This window comes from Periplaneta americana, chromosome 11, assembly GCF_040183065.1.
Source record: "Periplaneta americana isolate PAMFEO1 chromosome 11, P.americana_PAMFEO1_priV1, whole genome shotgun sequence".
Taxonomy (NCBI): Eukaryota; Metazoa; Arthropoda; class Insecta; order Blattodea; family Blattidae; genus Periplaneta; species Periplaneta americana.
Window position 1 is genome coordinate 92142356 of NC_091127.1, and position 27535 is coordinate 92169890.

At 39.5% G+C, this 27535-nt stretch overlaps 1 protein-coding gene across 4 annotated transcripts in view; it reads right to left on the reverse strand.

Annotated features, from left to right (window-relative positions):
- Mps1 (Monopolar spindle 1) overlaps positions 1–27535 on the reverse strand; it is a 239916-nt gene that overhangs the window by 91804 nt on the left and 120577 nt on the right. For 2 of the 4 annotated variants that reach the window (XM_069839761.1, XM_069839760.1), the window contains exons 4-5: positions 18174–18340; positions 7398–7600 (exon numbers count right to left, since the gene is read on the reverse strand). In XM_069839761.1, coding sequence (XP_069695862.1) covers positions 7398–7600; positions 18174–18340 — 370 coding nt within the window. Of the gene's footprint in view, positions 1–1942; positions 2072–3342; positions 3575–7397; positions 7601–18173; positions 18341–27535 lie in introns of those variants that run through there. The other 2 variants (XM_069839762.1, XM_069839763.1) reach the window with 2 other exon arrangements.

Here is a 27535-nt window from a genome sequence, read left to right on the forward strand (position 1 = left end):
TGCAAGATATCAGTGTAAAATGTTATTAGATAGTACTTTCTCTTCCTCCCATTATAAAACCATAATTGTGTAATTTTACTATACATGTGTTTAACAGCTTTTGTAGATCAAGAATGACTTCCCTAGAATCAGGGTTTAAGCCACAGTCGCATTTTGCTACTCAATTTCTAAAAATGCAACAAACTTTGAATGTAAATGTGCAAAAATGCAACAACCACATTGGACTTCAGAAACGAAGATGGTAATGGAGAAAATGAAATCAAAGATGTGCTTGAACTAATCTGAATTTAAATGAAATGGTAATGGCATAGGCAATGTTCAAAAAAGTATTGAGCAATAAATGTTAAGGAATTGATTTCAAAGAGTTGGTGGAATTCTAATTTCTTCTAATTGACACGCACGCGCGCACACACACACACACACACAGTGAAACTTCCCTTAACGGACACTTCCCAATAGCGAAATCCTCTCAATAGCGGACATTTTAAAATTCCCCTGCAAAATAACATTGACTCTTATGATAAAATTCTTCCAAATAGCGGACATTCTCAATAACGGACCCGGACACTGAAATGTATCTCCCAACAATTAAAACTTCCAAATAATGGACAGCGTGAGGGAAAAAAAGAAAATAATAAACTGAAAAGCGCACAAATGTGCACGGTTTCAACCTTAGTTAGTTTGCATTTGCATAGTCGCGTATTGATCTTAGTCTTTTTGTGCATAGTTCTATGTGGTAAGAAAAAAAAAAAAGACGGCTGTAAATTAAATGGAATTCCAACGGAATTCTTTGCAACAATCATTATCGTGCATTTGAACGTTCTTCTACTTTATTGAAGATAAAGCAGCACAGTTGTTAGTTGTGATACTGTACGTAAGCCAGAGTCATGCAGATCAGCTCAAGCCCATGGGCTTGCACACTGCTGACCGCAACGGGCTAAGCAGTGTCGCACGGAACTAGCCCGTGCCGTCACCCTGCACCACCGCATGGGTCGCGGTGAACTTGTTTGTATCAAAGCATCGAGCCCAAGCTTCTGCTTCTATCAGTTACTTATGAATTGAGTTGGCGTGGATTTGTGCTTGTGTGTACGGTTCGATCAACGATCAGCCACTGTTTCAAACATTTGATTTTTGTTTTTCAAGATGAGTCCAAATAATGGTGCATTGCAAAGAAAATACAGTCTCTGTGAGGCTGCTATTACACTATCAAAGTTCATTGACAAAGAATATTATGATAAAATATTACATCAAAGATCTTTGATAAAAGATAGGATTTGGGGTATATTACACTACATAAAATCTTTTCAAAAGATTTTATCAAACATGACCTAAAATTAGGAACAAATCTCTCCTAACACTTGTTCCACAACAATGAACACGCGTTCCGTGGATTTGTTGATACTAATATTTACGCGTTAAGTTTATAACACCACGAATAAATATCTGGTTAGGGGTTAAACCATGGATTGCAAGACGTCATAAGAGAGGTATACATAAAAAATTATTGAAAGAGCTACAATGAGAGGACTTGAAAAGTTATACAAATTATTATAAAATATTATTTACTTACAAATGGCTTTGAACGAACCTGCAGGTTCATTGCCGCCCTACATAACCCCGCCATCGGTCACTATCCTGTGCAAGATTAATCCAGTCTCTATCATCATATCCCACTTTCCTCAAATCCATTTTAATATTATCCTCCCATCTATGTCTCGGCATCCCCAAAGATCTTTTTCTCTCCGGCCTCCCAGCTAATAAATAAATATTAAAGGAAAAAAAAAAAACTAACACTCTATATGCATTTCTGGATTCGCCCATATAATATTAATATTATATTATAAAAATTATTTATTTACATTTCATTTGCTTCATACACCGATGTCAGAATTTTTGTGGTAGTAACAGTCCAGTTATATTTGCGTGGTTTACTTAAATTTCATACACACTTACATTTACTTACTTACACACACCCTCATTTCAAACAGCAGAAATAACTAAAATGCTCTCTCAATTAATATCACTCAATAAAAGAATTGTATTCCAATGGATACCATCCCATTGTGGAATCCTGGAAAACGAAAATGCGGATGCATCAGCAAAGAAGGGCAGTGCTGCTACTTACAGACCTGTAACTAAATCTACGTATTGCTCTGTGAAAAGATTTATTAAATCTACATACTTAGACTTCTACAAACAAAATTTGATAACACAATCTAAAGGGAAAAAATGGAACTCTCTGCATCATAATCCACAGTTAATTCCCAATTTTCCATGCAAATCGTCTGTAGCTGCATTTAGATTGGCAACAGGCCATGATTGGCCAAATACCTGCATAGAATTGGAATATATCAGTCCCCTAACTGCCCATTTTGCAACTCAAATCAAGAAATGGATTCGGAACACCTCAAAATCTGTGCTTCAGTGGCTGACCATGATAATATCTTTGAAAAATAATGGAGTGCAAGAGGTCAAATGACTTTATTGTCAAACGCCTGGCATTAGAGAACAAAAACATATTTGCGTGCCGCCATATTTGTTTCATGGTATAGAAATATTTTATCAAAGGAACTTTTATAAAAGAAAACCCATTATACTGTCATATATTGTATAATATATATTTTATAAAAAGATCTTTGCCAAAAAATTTTGATAGTGTAATAGCAGCCTGGAAAAACTTTATCACAGACACCGGCTGTTAAAACATACATTCTAAAATACAATCTCTTTATTAGAGAAAAAGTAGTGAAGGAGGAAGTTGAAAAATACAGTCAGATGAAATTTTAAAAAGTAACATAGGGACAGTTTTTAAATGTGTTCGACAGCAGTGGAAAATATTTTAATTTTGTACTGTGTCCGGTGTGCTCATGCCACACATCAAGCGAAAGCACAACTGGCGCGCAAGCAGGAAAACAGTAGAAAGCAATCAACTGGTGGGATGACGTCACTGCAGTGCTGATACGAGTGCTGAGTAGTGCGGTGGGCTAAGCTGGGCTGCGAAGCCCACCACAACAGGCTAGGAAGCTGCCACGCCAAGCAATGTTGGTCTTGGATGGTCTGGGCTGCTTACGCATTAAGACTGACAGTGCTGAGTGGAGGGCCAGTCTGCACGACTCTGACGTAAGCAGCCCGTACTTTCTTAGTTTTTTTCAAGTTGAGTGTTCGGAAGAACAGTCACATTAAAAATGTCACAAAAACGTAAACATTTGTCCTAAAAGAGAAAGTGGATATTGTAAAGCATAGTGAGAAGGAGAAATTAAGTGTTCTTTAGCTGGCTACAAAGTAGTTGTTGTTGTTGTTGTTGTTGTTGTTGTTGTTGTCTAGTGCCTTGCATCTGGCAATGAAGCCATTAGCAGTCGTGCTTTCCAATACTTTTGAACTGTAGTTTCTTCTGATCTTAATGCTTCACAGGTCTTCATGTGATCTTCATTCATTTCTGCTGGATCGTTATACAGGACACATATTGGTGAAGCTGAGATACCTATTCCGTAGAGATGACTTGCTAGACAGTCATGATTTGTCAATAGTCTGAAGGCTGCAACTGCTGTTTTCCTTGGTCTCTGGGGGATTATATCTGGCCACAAAGTTTAATGTGGGAAAAACTCAGGTTAGTGAAATTTTGAAAAACAAGGATGTTATTTTAAAATCATACACTGAGAATGCAATTCTAGATTTCTTTGTGTAAGGTGAAGTGGTACAGTGACTGATGTTTATTTCATTTACAAAACATTTACTGGTACGATTTCTCTCTGATGAATACTGTAAACAAACTCACAATCTTACTGCCTACTGTACTGTACTGTACTGTAAAATATAGTGTTGAATATGTATGAGAAATTTTAATGTACTGTATACATACTAATGATTTTCTAAATAGCGGACACTTCTCAATAACGGACATTTAATTTTTCCCCGGTGGTGCCCGCTATTGGGAAGTTTCACTGTGTATACAGAATGATTCATAAATACGGGGCATAATTTCAGGTATGTATTTCCCACATGTAGACAATCAAAATAGTTCATTATAACATGTGTCCGGAAATGCTTCATTTCCGAGTTATGGCCTTCACAACATTGAAATTCACCGGAACGTTTTTCTTTCTGCAGGTCGTCGTCATTACAGAAGATGTTCAAAATTCCACCTCCTGCTTGAATACAGACCTCACATCGATGTCTCATTGACCTGCGAACACGATCCCAAACTCCACGAGTATTGCGTATGTCCTCAGAACATGCCACAATTCGATTCCGAAGGGATTCCAAATCAGGCACCGGAGACAAATAAACCAATGATTTTAAATGGCTCCACAAGTAGAAATCGAGAGGGTTCAGATCAGGTGAGCGTGGAGGCCAAGCAATTGGGCCACCTCTACCTATCCATCGATCAGGAAACCTTCGATCCAAGTACCGGCGAGCCGTACGACTGAAGTGTGCAGGAGCGCCATCATGCAAGAAGTGAATGTGTTGACGATTGCTCAGTGGAGTGTCTTCTAAAACATGAGGTATGGTGTTTTCCAGGAAGTTTGTGTACGCCTGCCCCGTAAGTCTGTTTACAAGTACATGGGGTCCAACTAATCGATCACCAATGATACTGGCCCACATGTTGAGGGAGAACCGCACCTGGTGATGAGATGGAACAGTTGCATGTGGGTTTTCATACGCCCATACATGCTGATTGTGGAAATTTGTTATGCCATCTCGTGTGAACTGTGATTCATCTGTAAATAATACTAAGGCAGGAAAGTTCGGATTTACACCACACTGCTGCAAGAACCACTGACAGAACCTAACTCGTGCAGGATAATCTGCTGGTGACAGGGCCTGTACACGCTGCAAATGATAAGGATACAATTGATACTTTTTCAAGTCTCCAGACAGTCGTATGAGGAACATTGACTTGCAACGCTACCCTTCGTGTGCTGATAGAAGGAGTCATGTTCACAGCCTCCAGAATCTCCTCCTGTACTTCTGGAGTTGTAGATCTTGGTCGTCCCCTTCCCAAACCAGGAGAGTTAAATTTTCCATACTCGTACAGACGGTAATGGAGATGTACAAATGTCTTCCAATCTGGACATTGTCGCTGTGGGTACCTCTCCTGGTACAAACGACGAGCCAGCACAGCATTGCCGTCCGCTTTACCGTACATGAAGTGTATCTCTGCCAGCTCTTGATTTGAATACATGTCGCACAGTCTAACGCCTACACAACACTGAATGTAACCTTTGCCTCGGAATGAACTGTCAGAGTGCCCTCTTAATGTCTCCTTTGACGGCAACAACATGCGGAAAGAAAAACGTTCCGGTGAATTTCAATGTTGTGAAGGCCATAACTCGGAAATAAAGCATTTCCGGACACATGTTGTAATGAACTATTTTGATTGTCTACATGTGGGAAATACATACCTGAAATTATGCCCCGTATTTTTTAAACACCCTGTATAATTCCATCGCATACTGTAAATTGTGAGCGAGGATTTAGTTGCATGAATCTCAAACTGGAATTAGAAACTGCCTTTCACTAAAAAGAGTTAGCACTCTGCTAACAATAAATCTTGCAGGAGCCTACTAGTAAAGAATTTCAATGTTTAGAGTGTCCATAAAGCAACGTTTCTCAATGTGATATAAATTGAGCAGTAATTGATTCTAAACATACCTACGTCTGATGATTTACTTACATAAGTATATCTAAGTGTGTGATAAGATGGATTGAAAGTAATAAAACTCCAAGAAACAAATTACGTAACTTTTTGTTTCTCCATACTTCATGAATTTTATTTTTCTGCACAATTGTTTATAATATTGCACAAGTATTTCGTAATTTGCACAAATATAATTTTTAATTTGTGTATTTTTGCGATAATTATTTATTTTCTAGCTTAAACCCTACCTAGAACCATGTTCAATGGTTTGAAAACCCAAGTTTGTTTATACCCCTTTCAATGTAGAAAAGACTTAACACAGTTTTTCTATTAAAAAAAAGGATACACAACACATGTAATAATTATTCATTACCTCGATATCATGGAATACAGTCTGGAAGAATATTGTGATATGTATTTCATTTTGGATGCTTCTGGTGCAACTCGAGCCTATGCAGAACAGTTTCCACGATACTGAAAATGTATACAGATTTTAGATGAATGGATGAGAACAGGTAACTTCTTCCCTTGTCCTTCTGACAATGAAGGCCAACTGCTTTCAAGACATACACTAGATGCTGAAGAGAAGATACTGTAGATGGTTGCAGATGATCTGACCCTGAGCTCATACACCATTGCCTGATGCTCAGATATCAATCATCCTTGTTTTGTCCATTTTGCATGATTTGTAGCCATATCGTTACAGTAATGTTCATCACCTATTCTTAGGAGACTGACACTTCTGCAGAAGTTTATTAACTCCAGTGCAATGAGATGCATACTTTGAGGAACACAATCTTCGGACAAACCATTGTTCACTCCAAAGAGGCTTCAATTCCCACAACAGCCAAATGTGGTCATGCCAGAATCCACATGCTACACCAAGAGTTTATATCAGGTGTGATGGAGTATCAGTGTAGGGGCTGGTATCATTGGTACCAAGCTGATAGGAACATATCTGTTGCCAAGAACCCTCAACAGCCCTATGGATGCCAGATATGCTCTCAGTTTTACTGATTAAATTTCCAACTTCTTTACTGTGTTAATATTTAGGATTTACCTTGCTTGACTAGTTTCGAAGTCTTGTGCTTCATTGTCCAAAGCCTAGCGGAGATCCCAGTTTTACTTGAAAACATTCCCTTGTCATAATCTACCAGCATAATGAAGCACTTATGCCATAGCAGCTAGGAGAGATATTGACAGAATGTTTCCCCAGAAACTGACTGGTCGAGGTGGAGCTGTAACATTTGTTACTTAAGAACAGTTGTGCCGAGTTCAGGAAAGTATTGCCCACAAGTCAGAGTGTATTGGCATGGAGGGAATTACACTGATGTAATATACTGTTCGAGATTGCAGTTCCACAAATTAAATAAATACTTTCCAGCCTACATATATCATAAGTTGTATTGTGTCCCACTTGACTTGCAGAATGGCCTTGATTATTCCAGAATACATTTCTTTCCAGAGATAGATTACTATCCTAAATATAGGCTACTTATTTTAATATGTACACGAACACCCCCAGTGAGTTTATCTAGAAGTTTCTGACAAGTTTGTATGTCCAGTATATATTTTCTCTCTCACTCTGTGTGTGTATATCGTCATATTCTCATATCCTTCCTCATTCATTAAGAGAAAGCGCAAGAGATGAAATAGAGAGAATGACGAAATTAACATTTATTTAAAAATATACATTAAAACTTCGTATGTAGTTGTAGTAGCTTTCCAATTTTGAATAGAAATAGCATCCTACGCTTACCTTTGTTAGAGGGTGATTTCCACTGCCAGTGTGAATAACTGGAATGGCTTCAGGACTCATATAGTTGAAAGTTCCTGTTGGTGTATCCTTCAAAACACTTGTCATATCAGTCTGAAGTGAAGAGGCAATGCCAAAGTCAATGAGCTTCAAACGCCCACACACAAGCAGAAAGTTAGCAGGCTTCAAATCTGAGTGAATTATACCTAAAAGGGTAATTTATAAATAGTTATTTCATATCAAAAATACTGTTCCATTAAACATCGTCAGCACAGTCAAGTCTTAGAAAAGATTTTCAAAATAGTTCTGTTGACACTAACAATAAAATATTTAGCAGTACTAGCAAGTGATATTGGATAACTAGATCTTTCATCTTTTATAAATCTGCAAAACATTACATCAAAATGACGAAGAAACAGGACAATCTATCATTCCAAAAGAAAATATATGACTATTTTACCTAATTCAATGAATGTTTACTACAATTTTAAATACAAGTTGATAGAAGTCTGGTAAGAACAATAACTAGCAGATATTAATTTCAACATGAACAAGAAATAGTAAGTTTTCTTTTGGCCAACTTTCATTCAGAAAAAGTTCTTTCAAGCACAACATATTAACATCACACTCCTAGCTTCACTTTCTCTCCTGAAGACATGCTAAAATGTTTTCTTATATTTAAAAATTCATCATTCTCAGCCAGATCTGAACCAACTGTCCCTATCTTATCTATCTTATATTAACAGCTGACTGGAAATACCTAACAGTTCTTTTTTATACTAAGAAAAATCAATTCTTTATCATATTACCAAAAGTATTCCTGTTTGTACAGTAGTTATCTCCACATATCATTCAAAACACATGCACAAATGAAATCATTTACAGTGCATCCAAATAAAATGATCAATTTCGCTTTCTGCATTGCATACAAAAGAAACTTTCCTCATTTTAAAACTGTGACACCTTATTCCGTAAATTTTACGGTTTAAGTAGATGTATTTGCTTTTGTATAGTATACTCGGCAAAATGGTTTCCATTTGATATCAAAATGATGCTGTTACAATGAGCCATATGACACTGCTTATCACCTAGACAGAAGGCCAAAGCACTGCTATCATGGAATCAAATATGACCATCTATGTAGGCTGTTGTAATGTAGAAATGTTATTGTGGTGGAGTGAATATTGTACGTATTTAACCAGTGAATTGAGAAGTTTTTTTGCCTACTACTATTTTTCATGTGAACAAATAACAATGACATTTAAATGTCGTGTCTCCAATTGTAGACGAAATTATGACAATGCTTATAAAGTAGATGAATTCAAGTCCTCAACAGATCAATATATGAAGAAACAGTAGTCAAGATCCATTAAAAGAGAAGATTTTGTACCAGTGAAAATTTAATGGTAGATAACTAGTAAATAATTCATACTAAAGAGTCCAAAGTTACAAGCTTAAATAATTTACATATTGAATTACAGTAACAGCATGAACTTCATATTTGCAGTATAGCAGACCTAGAATTTGCATAAATGTTTATTATTCAAATTCGTAAGTACATTCTGCGGCAAAAAGAATGGGTCAACTCTTGGTCATGAGAAGAGCAAAACTCTACTGTGCAGTTCACACATGTAAACAAATTGCACTTCAAGGCACTGTTATAATGTTTCTTCATTGAAAGTCGTCCGTCTACATGTGTCGCATAGGGGAAACATGTCTGATTTGCATACCATAGCTAGTGAGTTCATCTCCCAGTATTTATTATTTTAGTTCATAAAATTTATGTATGTTAAATGGAATTTGTTAATAAAGTTCGTTATGCTTGTTACATAACGCAGAACTACACGCATTGTATTCTTCACCTGACATAATTAGGAACATTAAATCCAGATATGAGATGGGCAGGGCATGTAGCACATATGGGCGAACCTAGAAATCCATATAGTGTGTTGGTTGGGAGACTGGAGGGAAAAAGACCTTTGGAGAGGCCGATTAAAATGGATTTAAGGGAGGTGGGATATGATGATAGAGATTGAATTAATCTTGCACAGGATAGGGACTGATGGTGGGCTTATGTGAGGGTGGCAATGAACCTGCGAGTTCCTTAAAAACCATTTGTAAGCAAGTAAGTATGCCTGTCTTGCAAAATATTATTGCCCATCACCTTAGTGCTATACTGTATAAACAAAGTTGCTTCACTTCCTAAAAAACCAGGAGAGAAAAATATGTAAACAAAAAAGGCCAGTGGTAGGGACTAGTATCTCGTCCACAAACCACCTGACTCAACAACTGCCTTCATTCTATGCAGCGTGGAGTCTACAAGATTATAGAACATGGCCACCTCCTCCCACACATCTAGGACTCTGTCCCACAAATTGTCAGCTGTCTGAATGGATGGTTGTTCTGCCCAATTAGAGTATAGCATCCCTTTGACTCTAGCCCACAAATTTTCAATCAGATTCAAATCAGGTGAATTTGGAGGCCAGTCAACCAAGCTGATATCAGACATTCTCGTAAATCATCTTTCATTATGGCTGGCAGTGTATACGAGGTAGTCTTAAGGTAGAAATTTTACATGAAAATCTCTGATCCCACCAGGAATCGAATCTGGACAGGCTATTCTCGAGGCAGACATGCTACCACAGAGCTAACTCGATGGACTGTTTTGCATAGTATTATGTATTATTTAGCTTAAGACAATCCCTAAAGTAGAAATAGTTCAAAACGCATTTCCCAAAAGGGGACACAGTTTCATCCCAGTTGACAGGGTTTTCAGTTGTCTTGAGGAATTGTTGAGTAAGAGACCAACTGTAATTAATAAAGAAGAGTATATTGAACTTTATGAACTGGTATCTTTAAAAGAGAGTTGCTACCGATGTTACGAAAGTATTTTTGCCCTAAAAAGATCAACACGAAACATGAAAATGTAATGGTGAGGAACATGAAAATGAATGAATGAATGAAGCCACTGTGGCCCATGAAGGGCTTGGGCCTTCTAAAGGAGGGGAAGCTCGGTTGGTGTGGTTCACATGATGAGCTATTTCATGTGAACAATATTTACATTCACATTCACTATGTGAGATACACTAGAGTTTGTCAAATTTTAGTTCTATTTGAGTTTGTTCACTATCTGTCTCCACTCGTTCCTGTTGTGGGCGATGGTTGACCAGTTCCCTCCCAGCTGCCGCTTGAATGTATCTGCCCATCTTCTTCTTGGCCTGCCTTGTGTTCTCCTTCCTATGTACGGATCCCACATGGTGGTTTCTCGCGCCCATCTGCCTTGTTGCTGCCTTGCTACATGACCACCCCACTTCCACTTCATTATGAGGGCTTTTTGTGTGATGTTCTCAGAAGCTGTAATTTTCTGCAGTGCCGTGTTGGAGACCGTGTCTTTCAGTGAAACGCCAACTATCTTCCTCTCCATTTTCCTTTGGCATATTTCGATGTTCGTCGTTTGCCTCTCTGTGATGGCCCAGGTTTGGCAACCGTATGTAGCAATGGGAACATGAAAAAGTAAGGAGCTTGCAGAACTTTTATTTTGAATTCAAAGCAGAAATGTGGATGTTTACTTACTTACTTACAAATGGCTTTTAAGGAACCCGAAGGTTCATTGCCGCCCTAACATAAGCCCGCCATCGGTCCCTATCCTGTGCAAGATTAACCCAATCTCTATCATCATACCCCACCTCCCTCAAATACATTTTAATATTATCCTCCCATCTACGTCTCGGCCTCCCTAAAGGTCTTTTTCCCTCCGGTCTCCCAACTAACACTCTATATGCATTTCTGGATTCGTCCATACGTGCTACATGCCCTGCCCATCTCAAACGTCTGGATTTTAAGTTCCTAATTATGTCAGGTGAAGAATACAATGCGTGCAGTTCTGCATTGTGTAACTTTCTCCATTCTCCTGTAACTTCATCCCGCTTAGCCCCAAATATTTTCCTAAGCACTTTATTCTCAAACACCCTTAACCTATGTTCCTCTCTCAGAGTGAGAGTCCAAGTTTCACAACCATACAGAACAACCGGTAATATAACTGTTTTATAAATGCTAACTTTCAGATTTTTGGACAGCAGACTGGATGATAAAAGCTTCTCAACCGAATAATAACACGCATTTCCCATATTTATTCTGCATTTAATTTCCTCCCGAGTGTCATTTATATTTGTTACTGTTGCTCCAAGATATTTGAATTTTTCCACCTCTTCGAAGGATAAATCTCCAATTTTTATATTTCCATTTCGTACAATATTCTGGTCACGAGACATAATCATATATTTTGTCTTTTCGGGATTTACTTCCAAACCGATCGCTTTACTTGCTTCAAGTAAAATTTCCGTGTTTTCCCTAATCGTTTGTGTATTTTCTCCTAACATATTCACGTCATCTGCATAGACAAGAAGCTGATGTAACCCATTCAATTCCAAACCCTGCCTGTTATCCTGAACTTTCCTAATGGCATATTCTAGAGCGAAGTTAAAAAGTAAAGGTGATAGTGCATCTTCCTGCTTTAGCCCGCAGTGAATTGGAAAAGGATCAGATAGAAACTGACCTATACGGACTCTGTTGTATGTCTCACTGAGACCCATTTTAATTAATCGAACTAGTTTCTTGGGAATACCAAATTCAATAAGAATATCATATAATACTTCCCTCTTAACCGAGTCATATGCCTTTTTGAAATCCATGAATAACTGATGTACTGTACCCTTATACTCCCATTTTTTCTCCATTATCTGTCGAATACAAAAAATCTGATCAATAGTTGATCTATTACGCTGAAAACCACACGGATGATTCCCAATAATTTCATCTACATACAGAGTTAATGTTCTCAAAAGAATATTGGACAAAATTTTGTACGACGTCAACAAAAGTGATATTCCTCGAAAGTTACCGCAGTTGGTTTTGTCCCCCTTTTTAAATATAGGTACAATTATGGACTCCTTCCATTGTTCTGGTACAATTTCCTTTTCCCAAATAGCAACTACAAGTTTATAAATTTCGCTATATAATGTACTTCCACCCTCTTGTATTAATTCTGCTGGAATTTGATCGATACCTGGAGACTTGTACTTTTTCAGATTTTCTATCACAATTTCGACTTCTGAAAGCGTGGGTTCGAGTATAAATGGCTCAGCAGTTTGTATTTCAATTTTGTGGATGTTTAGAGTGCGCAAAAAGTTAGAATTAATAAAACTATTTCAGAAGCACAACAAAACACAAGGATGTCAACCACCTTCTGGAAATTACTTATGTAAAAGAATGGAGAGGTGATAATAGAATTAAATATGACATCTTGAAAACGAGCAACACTAGTGAAAGTGAAGAAGTTTATGACATACAAGAAGAGCCCTACAAAGGTTTAGATGACAACTGTGGAGTGCATGTCTACAACAGACATTAAGAGCGTTATTGTTTTCAACAAAGTGTTAAGTTTCATAAAAACTATTTTTTTTTTTATTCTCTTTAAGATATATTTTCTCTACTAGTTACATTGCTACATTTTCATTTATGTAATAATAAAATGTGTTCAAAAATCTAATTTGTTTATTCAAATAAGATTTATTCCAAAACGAGTTCATTCACATAAGTTTTAATCCAGTCCCACATTTAAACATAATTTTGATTAAAACTGCATAGTTTTTAATCTATAAAATGTGTATTACAGACGTGGACAAATTTTATTAGACTACAACGTTTTTCTTGGAAACATAACATAATTCGTCATATCAACTATCAGTATAATTCATAGTCTCTATTGTTGTAAATATGATTGTTTACATCTTCTGGTATATTTTTCCAATGGTTAAGAATATTTTGTCTGGCTGTGTTGGTACTACTGGTATTTTAATTATATACTGCAGAAGATATTCAACAGTTTGTTCTCCCATGGCCTGCAAGAAGACAGGACATGAACAAAATTGAAAATCTGTGATCTATACCAGGACGAATAGAAGAAATAGTGTACATCACAACACAGCGCTGTTACTGCTATGAACGGACTCGGAAAGAGTTCACAGTACTTGTTACGCTGAATGAGGTCCTTTTTAAAAGTGAATTTCTTCCATTTAACCCGGCTATTTGTAACTTAAGAAATACCTCTATACGAGGGGTAGTCATAAAGTTTTAATTATCACCTCGAAAAAATGAAGCTGCGACCATGAAACTTGGTGATGGTGTATGTCAATGGTTCCCATGTTATCGCTTTGACACTAAATAGAGATATCCAACATACATCCCTTTCTGTAAACTTCTGTTTTCTCTTGTGTGATGTATAACTTCCTGTAACAATGTCTCTTGAAGGGATTGCAAGTGGTCTGGTGTTTCATCTGTTATACACAAAATGATAGTCCTACACTCACAGGCGAGGAGTATTGTATTTTGTATTTTCTGTATATAATTTTTCTAAAGCACTAGCTTATGATGCAGTGCATGTCGTTTTTCACAAACAAAGAATCTAACTGCAGAGGCATGTGGTTTATAAGTGCATACATTATCTCGTATTCTCGGACAGGGAAGAGATAATTAAAATAGGTGGTATACTTGTATTTACTTCTCCTGGAAAATAACTCAAAACAAACTTGTTAATTATTTGGATGATTTTCAGAACCATGTATTACTTCATCATACGATATATGAAATATTGGTAGTACCATAAGTGTTAACAGTGCCATTATAGAACGTGTAAAGCAAGAAGAAAGCTGAGAATAACCACAGGTACGATTTTCGCTTTTCATTGGAATATTATACGTGGTATAAGACGAAATATTACTTAAACGTACGAGTTATTTGGTTGATATTGTAAACATAAACACTCCTGCCTCTTTTTCGATGAATTATACAAAGAGTATTGTAACTTTTATTTAACAATAATGTTACTTTATTCCTAGCTTTCAACCACACATCCGTCAGCAATGGATATTCCACTCAATACAGTAGTCGTTAATGCACTCCACAGAACGACAATGACAACTCACGTGAATTATTGAGAACAACAATGTACTCCTAATCTCAACTAATGTTCACAAAGCACCATTTACAAAACATTCGCCCTGGCTAGTTCTTCTAGCTCAATCACTCAGTTCACGGTACGTCGAACCCAAGACTTTTAGATAAAGTTCACTGCACGTCGAACCCAAGACTTCCGAACGTATTGCTTCCGCCTGGACGCTGCCACAGTTACTCAAGTTCACTGCACGTCAAAACCCTGGTCTCGAAGCCTGGCTTCCTTGCTCGCTCGCTGCTGATTCACAAACTGACTGGCTCACGGCTCTCTCGCCCCTTTTCATTTATTAAATCACACATTCTCGAATGTACTGCGTCCCGAAGTTTCTACAACAATCGGTCTCGAGACGTTTCTTTACTTCCGCGCAGTCGGTTTCCTTCCCCCTCTCTCTGTCAGCGGGCTAGCACCCGAAGCTCGCGTATCCTCTCCCCAGACACGCGCGAACTCTCCGACGTTGCTAAAATGTTCCGGCCTGCTGCCACATTGCTCCCTCCTTAGGACTGTTCGTCCCAGACAGTTCTTTGGTAGGTCGCTAGATGGTCCAACGTTTGAGTCTTCCAGCTGCTCCTTCCTTATGGTGGCGTCATCCCATCCTGGGCTTGGCTGCGCGGCGATTACTCGTACTGCGTGAGCACCATCTTGCTCTTCCACTTGGCCCTCCAAGGGGAGCCCGCTGGCCATGGGTTGGTCTTCGGCATCCATCAGGAACACTTCATCCTGACCAAAACAGAGTATACGGCGCCGGACGTCCAACGTCGCATCGAGTCCCAGGACGACGTCTTCATGATGTTGGCGACGAACACCCACATCTCCAGTCTCCTCTTCCCCAAGATCAGATCTAGGAAGACCTCTCTCTGGATGGGTAAGCTCTTACCTGAAACAGTATGTAGCTCGTATCGGCGCAGCGGCGTCCTCCTGGGTAGGCCACGTACGATGTCTGGCCTGGCAATAGTGAGCATGGCCCCGGTGTCCACAGTACTCTGCATGGACGGCCTTCAGCAATCAGTCCATCGTCGCATCTTCTGTTAACTGGCTTCAGGACTAGCTGGGGGGACGGTGATGATGGCGCCGACGTGGCCCTCCTAACATCGGTCCCCTCTCTGACTGTAGCCAGATCGGTCACAATCCCTCCTTAAGTGCCCAGGTTCAACACAGGACCAGCAGGTGGGCACCCATCGTCTCCGTCACTCAGGTAACTTCTTTCGGCTCCCCTCGACGTTGGCCATCTCTCTCTCTTGCCTGTGGCCAGATCGGTTGCAGTCCCTCCTCAAGTGTCACGGTCTGCTGCAGGACCAGCAGGTGGGCACTCCTCGTCTCCGTCGCTCAGGTGACTTCTGTTGGCTCCCCTTGATGTCGGCCACCTCTCTCTCGTGCCTGTGGCCAGATCAGTTGCAGTCCCACCTTAATCCCTTACCGCATAGGACAGTTTTGCACACACCGGTTTTATATTCAAATAACTTTAGTTCTATCTTTCTCAACTGATGTCACATATAGTCAAATCCAGTTATTGACAGTGTGCCATATCTGTCCCAGTATGCAGTTTCAAATATTATACGCTTATATTATAAGTTATATGAATATAAAACCAGTATGTGCCATATGTCCCAAAATGCAGTAAGAGGTTAAGTGTCCTGGTCTGCCACAGAACCAGCAGGTGGGCGCTCCTCGTCCCCGTCGCTCGGGTGGCGTCCCTCAACATCGGCTGCTGTGACGCTCCTAATCCAGTGCGGTGATGAGACTCCCGCCGCCGACTTGGCCGGCTCCGGCCATAGGACCACCAGAGCTTTTTTGATGGCATGATGTTCAGCCAAGAGGAGTTGTTGCTTGATTTCGGGGTCGCAGCCGAAGGCGTAGACCGCCTCTCCAGCGAAGTTAGGAGGTAGGACCCTAAGGCCTTATGGGTCAGTTGTTCCACCGCCATCGCAAATTCTTGTAGGGACTCTTGCCTGACTGTGGAACCCTCGTTTTCAGTTAAGTCCTATATGTTGCCGCAAGTTGATGGTCACCATAACGTCCCTCCAAGGCCTCCATCATCTTTGCGGCTGTCCCATCTTCTGGAACACTGTGAAGTATCTTCGACACCTGTACCTGAAGCGCTGTCAGCAGATGGGTAGTCTTCTCCTCTGGCGTCAACCCATTATGTACCGCAGTAACCTCGAAATGGCGACAGAAAATCTCCCAAGATGTCGTACCGTCGAACTTCGGCGTCTTGACGTTCGAATGTCTGGCTGAAGGCGATGGTTCCACAGCACCACTATATGGGGTCCTTCATTGTGGCTGCTTCTTCCATGGCCTGTCAAACCTCTTCAGCAACTATCTGTTTCTGTTCTCTAGCCTGGCGATCCACTAGTGCGAGTATGTGCTTGTTTTCCTCAGCATATTGATCCATTAACGCGAGTATGTGCTTGTTATCCTCAACGTGTTTATCCAGCAACTCGTCTGCTCTTGACGACGGTCGAGATCACGGATTTTGCCGTCGAAATGGTCTACGTCCTGTCTTAGTTCGACACTGCTTTATTTACACTCGCGAAGTTCTCGTTTAGTTTGTCGAAATCGGTTTTAAGTTAAGTTCATCTTTCACTTCACTGATGTCGTTTTTCACCTCACTAATATCGTTTTTCATGTCTGCCTTCATTTCCGCGATGGCTTCCAGGATCTGCTGTAGGTTCTCCATTATGTCGACAAGGTCCTGCTTCTGACACCAAATGTAACTTTTATTAAACAATAATGTTACTTTTATTCCTAGCTTTCAACCACACACCCTTCAACAATGGGTATTCCACTCAATACAGTAGTCGTTATTGCACTCCACAGAACGACAATGACAACTCACGTGAATTATTGAGAACAAACAATGTACTCCTAATCTCAACTAATGTTCACAAAGCACTATTTACAAAACAAAACTGTCAGTTCTCAGTTCACAATTCGTTCGCCCTGGCTAGTTCTTCTAGCTCACTCACTCAAGTTCACAGTACGTCGAACCCAAGACTTTCAGATAAAGTTCACTGCACGTCGAACCCAAGACTTCCGGACGCGTTGCTTCCGCCTGGACACTGCCACAGTTGCTCAAGTTCACTGCACGTCGAACCCAAAACTTTCGAACGTGTTGCTTCCACCTGGACGTTGCCACAGTTACTCAAGTTCACTGCACGTCGAACCCAAGTCTCCCAGACGCGTTGAACTTGAGTAAATTAGCTAGAAGAACTAGCCAAGGCAAACAAACTGTGAACTGAGAGTTCTGGTTTGTAAATAGTGCTTTGTGAACATTAGTTGAGATTAGGAGTACATTGTTGTTCTCAATAATCCAAGTGAATTGTCATTGTCGTCTGTGGAGTGCAATAACGAATACTGTGTTGCTGTGTGGAGTGAATACCCATTGTTGACGGGAGTGTTTAAATTCAGTTATAGAAAGTCATTATTGTTGTGACAATAAAAGTAACATTATTCTTTACAAATAAAAGTCACAATATCAATGTAACATTATATGTTGTCCTCCTCTTTTCAAAATATTTGTTAAGCCTTGCTGTTGTCAATATTTTGTTCAATTTCACTTGCCATATTTTTAAAAGATTGTAAACATATTTGGATTGTTATATATATTATGCTTAGCATTTTTAACTACAACTCTAATAAACCTTAGATCCAATAGGGTTATTTGTAAATTTTGGAGATTCAATAATAATAATAATAATAATAATAATAATAATAATAATAATAATAATAATAGTAATAATAATAATAATAATAATAATAATAAAGCTTACCATATGCATGAATATTTTTCACAGCTCTTAGCATCTCAACCCAATAATATACTATTGTTGTCATAGGGATTTGGTTTGTCTTTGAAATATCTTTGATCAACATGGACAGATCTGTTTCCCCCTTTTCCATAATTACATACAGTAACTGTTTTTCTTTCACGTATTCACTAAAACAAAGAGAAAACAAATAAAAACATAATCAAATTCGTAATGATCTTACCATCATCTTTCACTAAACTACTGTCCGTTACTCAGGAGAAGACGACGGGCAAGAATGTGACTTTCTTGACTATCGTTGTTGATTATTATAAACATCGCTCAGATAAGCATCCCAGTATCCAGGTTATTACTCGTGCAGGAAACATGAGTAACAATGCGTATGGAAATTAAAGCTAAGTTGAACAGAAGGAGACCTAATGTTTCCGCTTACTACATTACAAATATTGATGTGTTGTCGTACGTTATCTGTTCACATCCCTTCCCCCTCAGTCCACTCTCATCTTTTCCTGAGTCACCGACAGTACTTTCATTCTTATTCTAGAAGGTATTATAAACTTATAAAGGACTTGTATATTAGATTACATTACAATGTATTACATTTGAAGTCTATATGAATGCCCATATATTGCTTTGCGTATGTTGCTGGATATTAAACAATGTTAGCCCACATTCGCACCTTGTAAGACTTTCAGAGCCTTTGCAACAATCCTAGATTCGAGTATCAGAGACTGTCACAAACAATGTAACTGCATGAACGAGGGCAATAATGAGAAAATGGCTATAAGTAAATTTTCATAGCATTCTATTTACTCGTAGAAGGGATTCTATGCTATTCCTTAAGTCTATAACATGGCGTTCCCACTTTTACTCTTCTCTGAAAGGAAGTCTCACACATGGATTCATGGCAAACAAATAACCATTAAACCACCAAGAAGAATTATTACAAGCCTGTCATGGAAATCATTAGGATATGTGACCTGCAAAATGTAAGGCCACTATGTAAGATACAAGAAGCTTTTCAAGTCCCAATAGAATGGAGATAAATTTCCACTTCTCCAAGTTTGATAGATTTTTACAAACACTAGCATTTGAAGGACGACCTTTAGAGAATTGCGCATTCATTACTGTTATTATTATTCCAACTACTTCCCATATATTGCGAGGTACTAAATAGTAACTTCAACATTTTTTCCCCATTAGTTAATTACCAGCTTAAATTTAGTAATTTTCTAGCTGTTACATTCACTTCACTACTGGCAACACTTCCATGAATACATGCATGTTACAGATATCACGAAAGTTAGTCACTTTGTAACTGTTAGGTTTGAACAAGTTTATCATTCTTACCAAATTGGTTTGACTGAATTTACCAATTTCATCAGATGCAATATTTTATGTGTATTTTATATCGTGATTATAATACAGAGATTGACACGAATAATAGGATGAGATCATCTTGCCAGACTTTTGCACTCACCACCTAGTCTGAAACTATTCTTTCTCTTACACTCAGCCATTCCACTGCTTCATTTTCACTTGCATTATATCGCATATTACTTTAAGAGGTTTAGTTTCAGACAAAGTGAGATGGGAGGGACTGTTATTCGTGTCCAAGGCATAACATAATAAATTAAGGGAATAGTGAGTTGTATGTCAAGTTATGATTTTTATCACATCACATACAATATAACTTTGTGAAATAGTTCTTTTAAGAACTACCAGTACCGATATTGTGTATTTATGTGGTAATTTGGATTATTACAATAAATTATACATATTAGAATGTTGTGCTGTATTGTGAATATTGTGATATATGAGGAGCATAGTTTCCAAACAAATTATGTTCCCGAATTATAATTTTACAGCAAGCAATAAAAACGTTTCTCTGCTGAAGTGTTTTGAATATGTAGAAAAATGAACTGCCACTGTGTTAATGAGTCATTCCATGTCAAATCGAACACCTACGAAACATGACAACTTAGTATTTGCTCCAATATATATATATATATATATATATATATATATATATATATATATATATATATTCTATTGATTAAATTAAATAACCCAAGTGTAATTTTTTCGCGCTGACACAATTATTTAGTCATTTATTAAATGTTACTTTTTCCGTAAATTAGGATCCAACGTATTATAAAAATGGTTATACTGAAGATTCTATAAACCGTAGAAATTTCATATTTATATCATTTTAAAGTGCAATAATTGCAGTATTACATACTAATTTTTAGTGTTCAATCAAAATATAAAATGGGCCCCTTTTAGGGGGTTATATCTTTAAAATACCTTTTTATATATCAGGGACTTACTTCTAAAAAGGGAAAAAAATATCTTTATATTCTTTGAAATGTTTTACGTAGAACTGCGTTGGTTTTAGAATGCTATTCGAATAAGAAGTCACTGTGCAAATAATTTACTGATGGTGTGTTCGGGTCGGATTGAGTGAGACGGTGCACCGGAGCATACAGCTGCGATAGCCGCAGCAAGAGTGAGTAATACATTATCAGTGGTGTGGTGTTACTTTACGTAAATAAACAGATAACCTCTATAAAAGCAAGTAATGTCCCTTCAACACTTAGCAGTTTCTCTTTAATTTATCTAACAATAATTCCTACGTCTTTCAGAGTAGGTATCGTGTTGTGTTGTGTGCATGTGAAATCAAACACCTGTATACGAAACGTGACCATTTAGTATTTGCTTAAATCTTCTAAAATATGTTGTGGGATCATACTCTAATATTTTGCTATTTATACTCTTTTAATTATATGACAAATTCATGCACGACGCAGTATGAAAATGCTCATTGTTAAGATTCTATGCATCATAGACGTTGAGTGTTGGTGTCATTTGAAATGGGAACAAATGGAATATTATATTAATTCATTTATTGATGGGGTTGTTTAGAGGGTCACTTTTTAAACAATTATTTTTTATAACAGCTTATCGTTACTTTAAAAATGCAAAAATAAAGTATAATCTATAGACCTAGATTCATTTTCCGGGCTGAGAGGCCGTGGTCTATTAGTTGGTTTTATACCAGATGTTTCATCTGCAACTGCGGCAGACATCTTCAGTGGAGTGGTATCCGAGGTCGCAAAACTCTTCTCGGCGTACCTGAGGCAACTGATCCTGTGGCTGGTTGTGCGGGCGTATTTATAGTGCAACTAGCGGGCTGAGGCCTGTTGTCGCTGCGGTCCACGCCGCTTTGTTTGCTGCTCCCGTTCTGGGTTCCGTCCTTTTGTTGTAGTGGCTTCTTAACTGTTCTGTTTAGGACCGGGTACCAACACTTGTTTAGCTTTACGCCTTCTTCCTTGCGATTAAAGTTGTTGTTATGTTTATATATTTCGATGACTTCTCTGAGTAGACGGGGGAAGAAATGCGTCGTCGTGCTCAAGATGTCCGTGTCCTTGAATCGTATGTTGTGATCGCCCTCTTGATAGGCATGTGCTGCCACTGCCGAATTGTCGATCTGTCCTAGGCGGCAATTCCTATTATGTTCTGTCAGTCTCGTCCTGACGCTCCGCTGTGTAGTACCGATGTAGACCTTCCCACACGAACACGGAATCCTGTAAACTCCGGCGGACAGCAGCTTATCTCGTTTGTCCTTGGATGACCTCGGCACGCTCCGGATTTGCTTGGTCGGCAGGAAGTCGGCGGCGCGGACCGCGACAGCAGGCCTCGGCCCGCTAGTTGCACTATAAATACGCCTGCACAACCAGCCACAGGATCAGTTGCCTCAGGTACGCCGAGAAGAGTTTTGCGACCTCGGACACCACCCCACTGAAGATGTCTGCCGCAGTTGTAGACGAAACGTCTGGTATAAAACCAACCAATAGACCACGGCCTCTCAGCCCGGAAAATGAATCTAGATCTATAGACTCCGGCCGTGAAAGCCTACACTGCAAGAAAGTATAATCTATTATATTTTACGTAGAACTACGCTGATTTCAGGTTGCTTTCGAGTAAGAAATAACTTTAAAAATAATATACCGAAGATGTGTCGGAGCTTAGTGATGATTGAGAATCGCCAATAAAGAAGACAAAATTATCTAACAAAATATCCAAAACAAAAAATGCAGAAAGTTACAGATACACTTAGACATGAAATATTTCATATCGCAGAAGACACAACTTCAGTTGAAAATTCAAATAATTCCGATATAATACAGAAATTGATGAACTTCTTTCATGAAACAGTCGACAGAAATCTCAAAATACATATATTAACATTTTTTGAAAGTTGGTCCTACAGTAAAATTCAACAACATTTTAATATCACCACTCACATGATATGAATTTCTAAACAAGTAGGAGCAGAAAAGGGGATTTTGGCTACTCCTAATCCTAAATCGGGAAAAAGTTTGGGAACATTTATAGTAGAGAAGGTTGTTCAATTTTATAATTCTGATGATGTGAGGAAGGTTATGGCTGGCAAAAAGAACTGTGTTTCAGTTAAAGAAGATGGAAAGAGAGTTCACAAACAGAAAAGATTAATACTATGTAATCTTAAGAAAACTTACCAGTGTTTCAAAGAGCAATATCCGTATATCAAAATAGGATTTTCAAAAATTTTCAAACTCAGACCAAAGGAATGCGTACTCCCTGGAACAAGTGGCACGCACTCAGTTTGTGTCTATGTTCATCATGAAAATGTTAAATTAATGCTTGATGGAATTAATAATATTATTTATAACATTCCTTTTAAATTTTTACCATTAGTGAATACAAATAACATAGCCATATTTTCTACTCAAGGTACCGTAATTTCCCATAACTATGGTCCAGGCACCCAACTATGGTCCAAAACGCATTATGTATTACTTAGTCCCTAGGAGTTCAGTGTTTGCCATTTGAAGTGCCACTGTGTTGGAATTAGTTAGTTAGTGGGGTTTAAAAAGGGCGCGTCAGCATCTATGGCTATTTGCGCCCTTATCTAAAATTCTTTACAGAACAGAGACTATACAATAATCAGAATGCTTAAAGAACTAAAAAACGTTGTCACGATTAAAACGAGGTATACAAATGCAGTTTCAACAGGGTGATGCATAAAACATTATAAAAATCTCACCTTAACTAGTATTTAAAAAGAGACAAAATAACAATACAAATGCTACCATAAATAAATTATCTGGCGTATTTCTAAAATACTCTGATGTAAAAGGTCCGAATGTCAAGTTTGTTAAAAAACTTATATACTAAATAACAAGTGTAACCTCCGGATGTAAAGGGTCCGGAGGATAATTAAAACGGGTCAAAAACTAAATCACCCTGTCAAGTCCAGTACTCGATAAAAATCTCAGGACTGCATTTGTACAATTAAAATCATTTCCAAGAGCGTCACAAAGAGTCGGCCGAATTCCATATTGCCGACGGACACGGTCATACTTTCTACAATGCAATAAAAAATGTTCCACCGTAAGTGGAACATGGCATAGATCACACTCCGGCTGAAGCTCGCCACGTAGCAGATGGCCATGTGTCAGATAACAGTGGCCAATCCTCAACCGGGTGAGTAAAACTTCTTCGTGTCGTGACGCTCTTGTGGACGAATCCCAAACTCGAACAGTATTCTTTATTCTTCGTAATTTGTTTTCCTCTTGTGCAGACCATTCTCCTTCCCACTGCCACCATATTCTACATTTCAAATAATTTTGTAAGTCTTGCCACCTCTCGCGCCAATATACCAGAGTGCCATTCGTGGCACCATCTTTGGCTGCAGCATCTGAGGCCTCATTCCCACGAATTCCGACATGGCCAGGAATCCACACTACTCCAATCTCGCAATCAGAGCTTAGGAGTGTGTGGAACAGCTGCTGAGTTCTTAACACAAGGGGATCCTCTGAATAGAGAGACTGCATAGACTGAATGGCACTTAAAGAGTCGGAGCAGATTAGATATCTGCCCCGAGGTTCTCGAATTAAAAACAATAAAACTCTGTAAAAAGCATATAATTCTGCAGTAAAAACACTGGTATATTCGCTCAGTTTATATTTAAATATCTGTCCATTTGCAACGAAGGAGCAACCAACACAATCATTTACTCGGGATCCGTCAGTATAAACTAAAGAATAATTTGGATATCGGGATATAAGTTCACTAAAACGAAGTCTATAAACAAAAGCTGGTGTAAAATTCTTAAAACTTTGGCTCAGGCTTACATCAAACATGAGGCGTCGCATAATCCACGGTGGAGTGGTGGTGTATTCTAGTGTGCGAACGGATGGTAGATCGACGTCAAGCTCAGAGAGCAGTTCACGGAATCGCACATCTGCTGGACGAGGTCTCCGTGGATTTTCACTGTATCGGCCGTAAAGAGACGAATGATGGAAAGAATTGTGCTCAGGCTGCGAGCGGAGTTTAACCGTATATGAGCACAACAGGACATTACGTCGCCGATACAGTGATGGTTCCCCCACTTCACAATACAGACTCGCTATCCGACTCGTTCGGAAGGCACCTGTAGCGAGTCGTATCCCATGATGATGGATAGTATCTAAGAAACGTAGCTTAGATTTATTTGCTGAGCCATAGATAAAACAGCCATAATCCAGCTTTGAACGGATAAGAGAACGATATAGACGTAAAAGCACTATGCGGTCTGCACCCCAGCGAACCCCTGACAAAAGGCGTAAAATGTTTAAAGATTTTTCACAACGTCTTCTCAAATCACGGATATGTGCCTCCCACGTTAATTTATAATCAAAGATAAGGCCCAAAAACCTCGCAGTGTCTGTATATTGCAACTCCACTCCATTAAGACGCAGTTCAGGGTGTTGATGGAGTCCACGTTGGTTGTAGAAGTGGACACATTGCGTCTTTTGAGTGGAGAATTTAAAGCCATTGCGAAGAGACCACTCCGATAGCACATTGATGACCAGTTGCCACTGTCGACCGATAGATGGGAGGTATCAGGAACTGTAATATAGACTGAAGTCATCAACATACAAGAGAGAAGATACTCGGTTACCTACACAGTGGGCAATGCCATTGATCGCAATGCAGAAAAGAAGAACACTTAATACAGACCCCTGCGGAACGCCATTTTCTTGGAGATGTTCGTTAGAAAGTGTGGTGCCTACTCGAACTCGGAAATACCGCTCTGCCATGAACTTCGCAATAAACGTTGGCAGACTGCCACGAAGTCCCCAGTCATGCAGGGTTTGCAGAATTCCATAACGCCACGTGGTATCGTAAGCCTTTTCTAGATCAAAGAAGACCGCCACAAGATGTTCCTTCTTGAGGAAAGCATCTCTAATGGCGGTCTCCAGCCGAACAAGATGGTCTGCGGCGGATCTATGCTTGCGAAAACCACATTGGATGTTAGATAATCGGTTTCCTGATTCGAGTACCCACATCAGGCATTTGCTTATCATCTTTTCCATAACCTTGCACACACAGCTGGTGAGACAGATTGGCCTGTAATTGCCTGGTAAAGAAGGGTCCTTTCCCGGTTTCTGGACTGGAATTACAATGGCAGAACGCCAAGCAGACGGAAATACACCCTCAGTCCAGATTCTATTGTACATAGACAGAAGAAAGGATTTTCCAGCTGGTGGAAGATGATGAAGCATGCGGTTATGGATGTTATCAGGGCCAGGGGAGGTGTCAGGGGATGTGTCTAGTGCCGCCTCCAGCTCCTCGGATGTGAACGGTGCATTGTAGTCTTCAGTGTTGTCAGATTGAAAATTTAGGTTTCGTTTTTCTGCAGTATCTTTGATTTTCAGAAATTCCGGGTCGTAATTATTTGAGCTACTTATTTGTGAAAATGTGGTAGCAAATATTTCAGCAATGTCTATTGGACTGGTGGTCGTTACTCCATTGTTTAGAAGGCCCGGAATTACAGAACTACGTTTCCCCATTATTCGACGGACTTTGTCCCATATGGTGTTAGCTGGGACGTTGTGTTTCAATGAACTGACGTAATTTGTCCAGGCCGTCTTCTTAGCATCGCACACAATGCGACGAGCTTTGGCTCGAAGACGTTTAAACTGGACAAAATATTCTTGGATCGGATGGCGCTCAAATTGGCGTAAAGCACGTTTGCGGTCACGGATTGCATCTCTGCAGGCATCCGTCCACCAGGGGACAGAGAAGCGTTTTGGCCTGCAGGACGACCGGGGGATAGATAATTCCGCTGACTTTATAACCACATTTGAGAAATGGTCTACTACGGAGTCCACATTTTCATGTCCGTTATCATCGAATGATATGGACTCCGAAAATCCAATCCAGTCCGCCTTTTAAGAACCCAGTTTGGAGATCGAGATTCCACCGGACATAAAGCGGACATACGCATTCGAATGGGATAGTGGTCACTACCATGTAGGTTGTGAATCACAGACCATTCGAAATGCGTGGACAAAACTGGGCTACAAATGGAGATATCTATCATGGAGTATGTACCGTAAGCTAAGGAGAGATGTGTTGCTTCCCCTGAATTCAGGGTAACAAGATTTAGACGGGTACATATCTCTGCTATTTTATTTCCTCTGTCATCATCGGAATTTGAGCCCCATGAGTCACCACTAAAATCCCCCACTACCAGATATGGAGCAGGTACCTGCGAGAAAATGTCTTCAATGTCATGCACTGTGAAAGGTGTGTCTGGGGGTATATATACAGAGACTATTGAGAACTGGATGGAAGGTAGAGTGACTCGAGCGGCTATGCATTGATGTGGGCTGTTGATGTTGATAACAGAGGAAAAGTTACTTTGGCGGAATAGGAGAGCACAACCTCCGTTGGCACGAATACCGGCAAGGTGATCGTACCGTTGAACGTAGTATCCCGAGATACTTAGGGAGTTTTCGGGCCGAAGGTGTGTCTCCTGGAGACACAAAATAGCAGGGTTTTCATGATAGATCAATTGCTGTAGTTCTGTATATCTGCTGCATACACCGTTCACATTCCACTGTACAATATCAGTCATCAAGAGGAGCTATATCACGTTGGTGGCTTAACAGGGGATCTTCTCTTCTTTTCCTTTCTATGGGAACATGCTTTTGCCTGCGACTGCTTTGTCTTCGACTCCGGCGACTCACTTGCAGTTCGTCGCACTCCTGATCGCGATCTTGATCGAGGTCGTGATCGAGAGCGTGATCTCGACCTGCCACCCGAACTAGGAGTGCGACGTTCTGGTGTTCTACTAGGCCTACAATCCTTCTCTGCTGTCATAGCAATAATTTTCTTAGGGACGTAAGGCCAGATGTCAAGTCCACAAGTGTCGTCTGACTCAGCAGTCTGAGTAGCGGCGTCTACATATGTCTGGGTTGCGATCTCAATTCGCTTCCCAGGTATGTTTGTAAGAGGTGGAGTTTGTGTGGTGGCATCGATTCCCTCTGTTG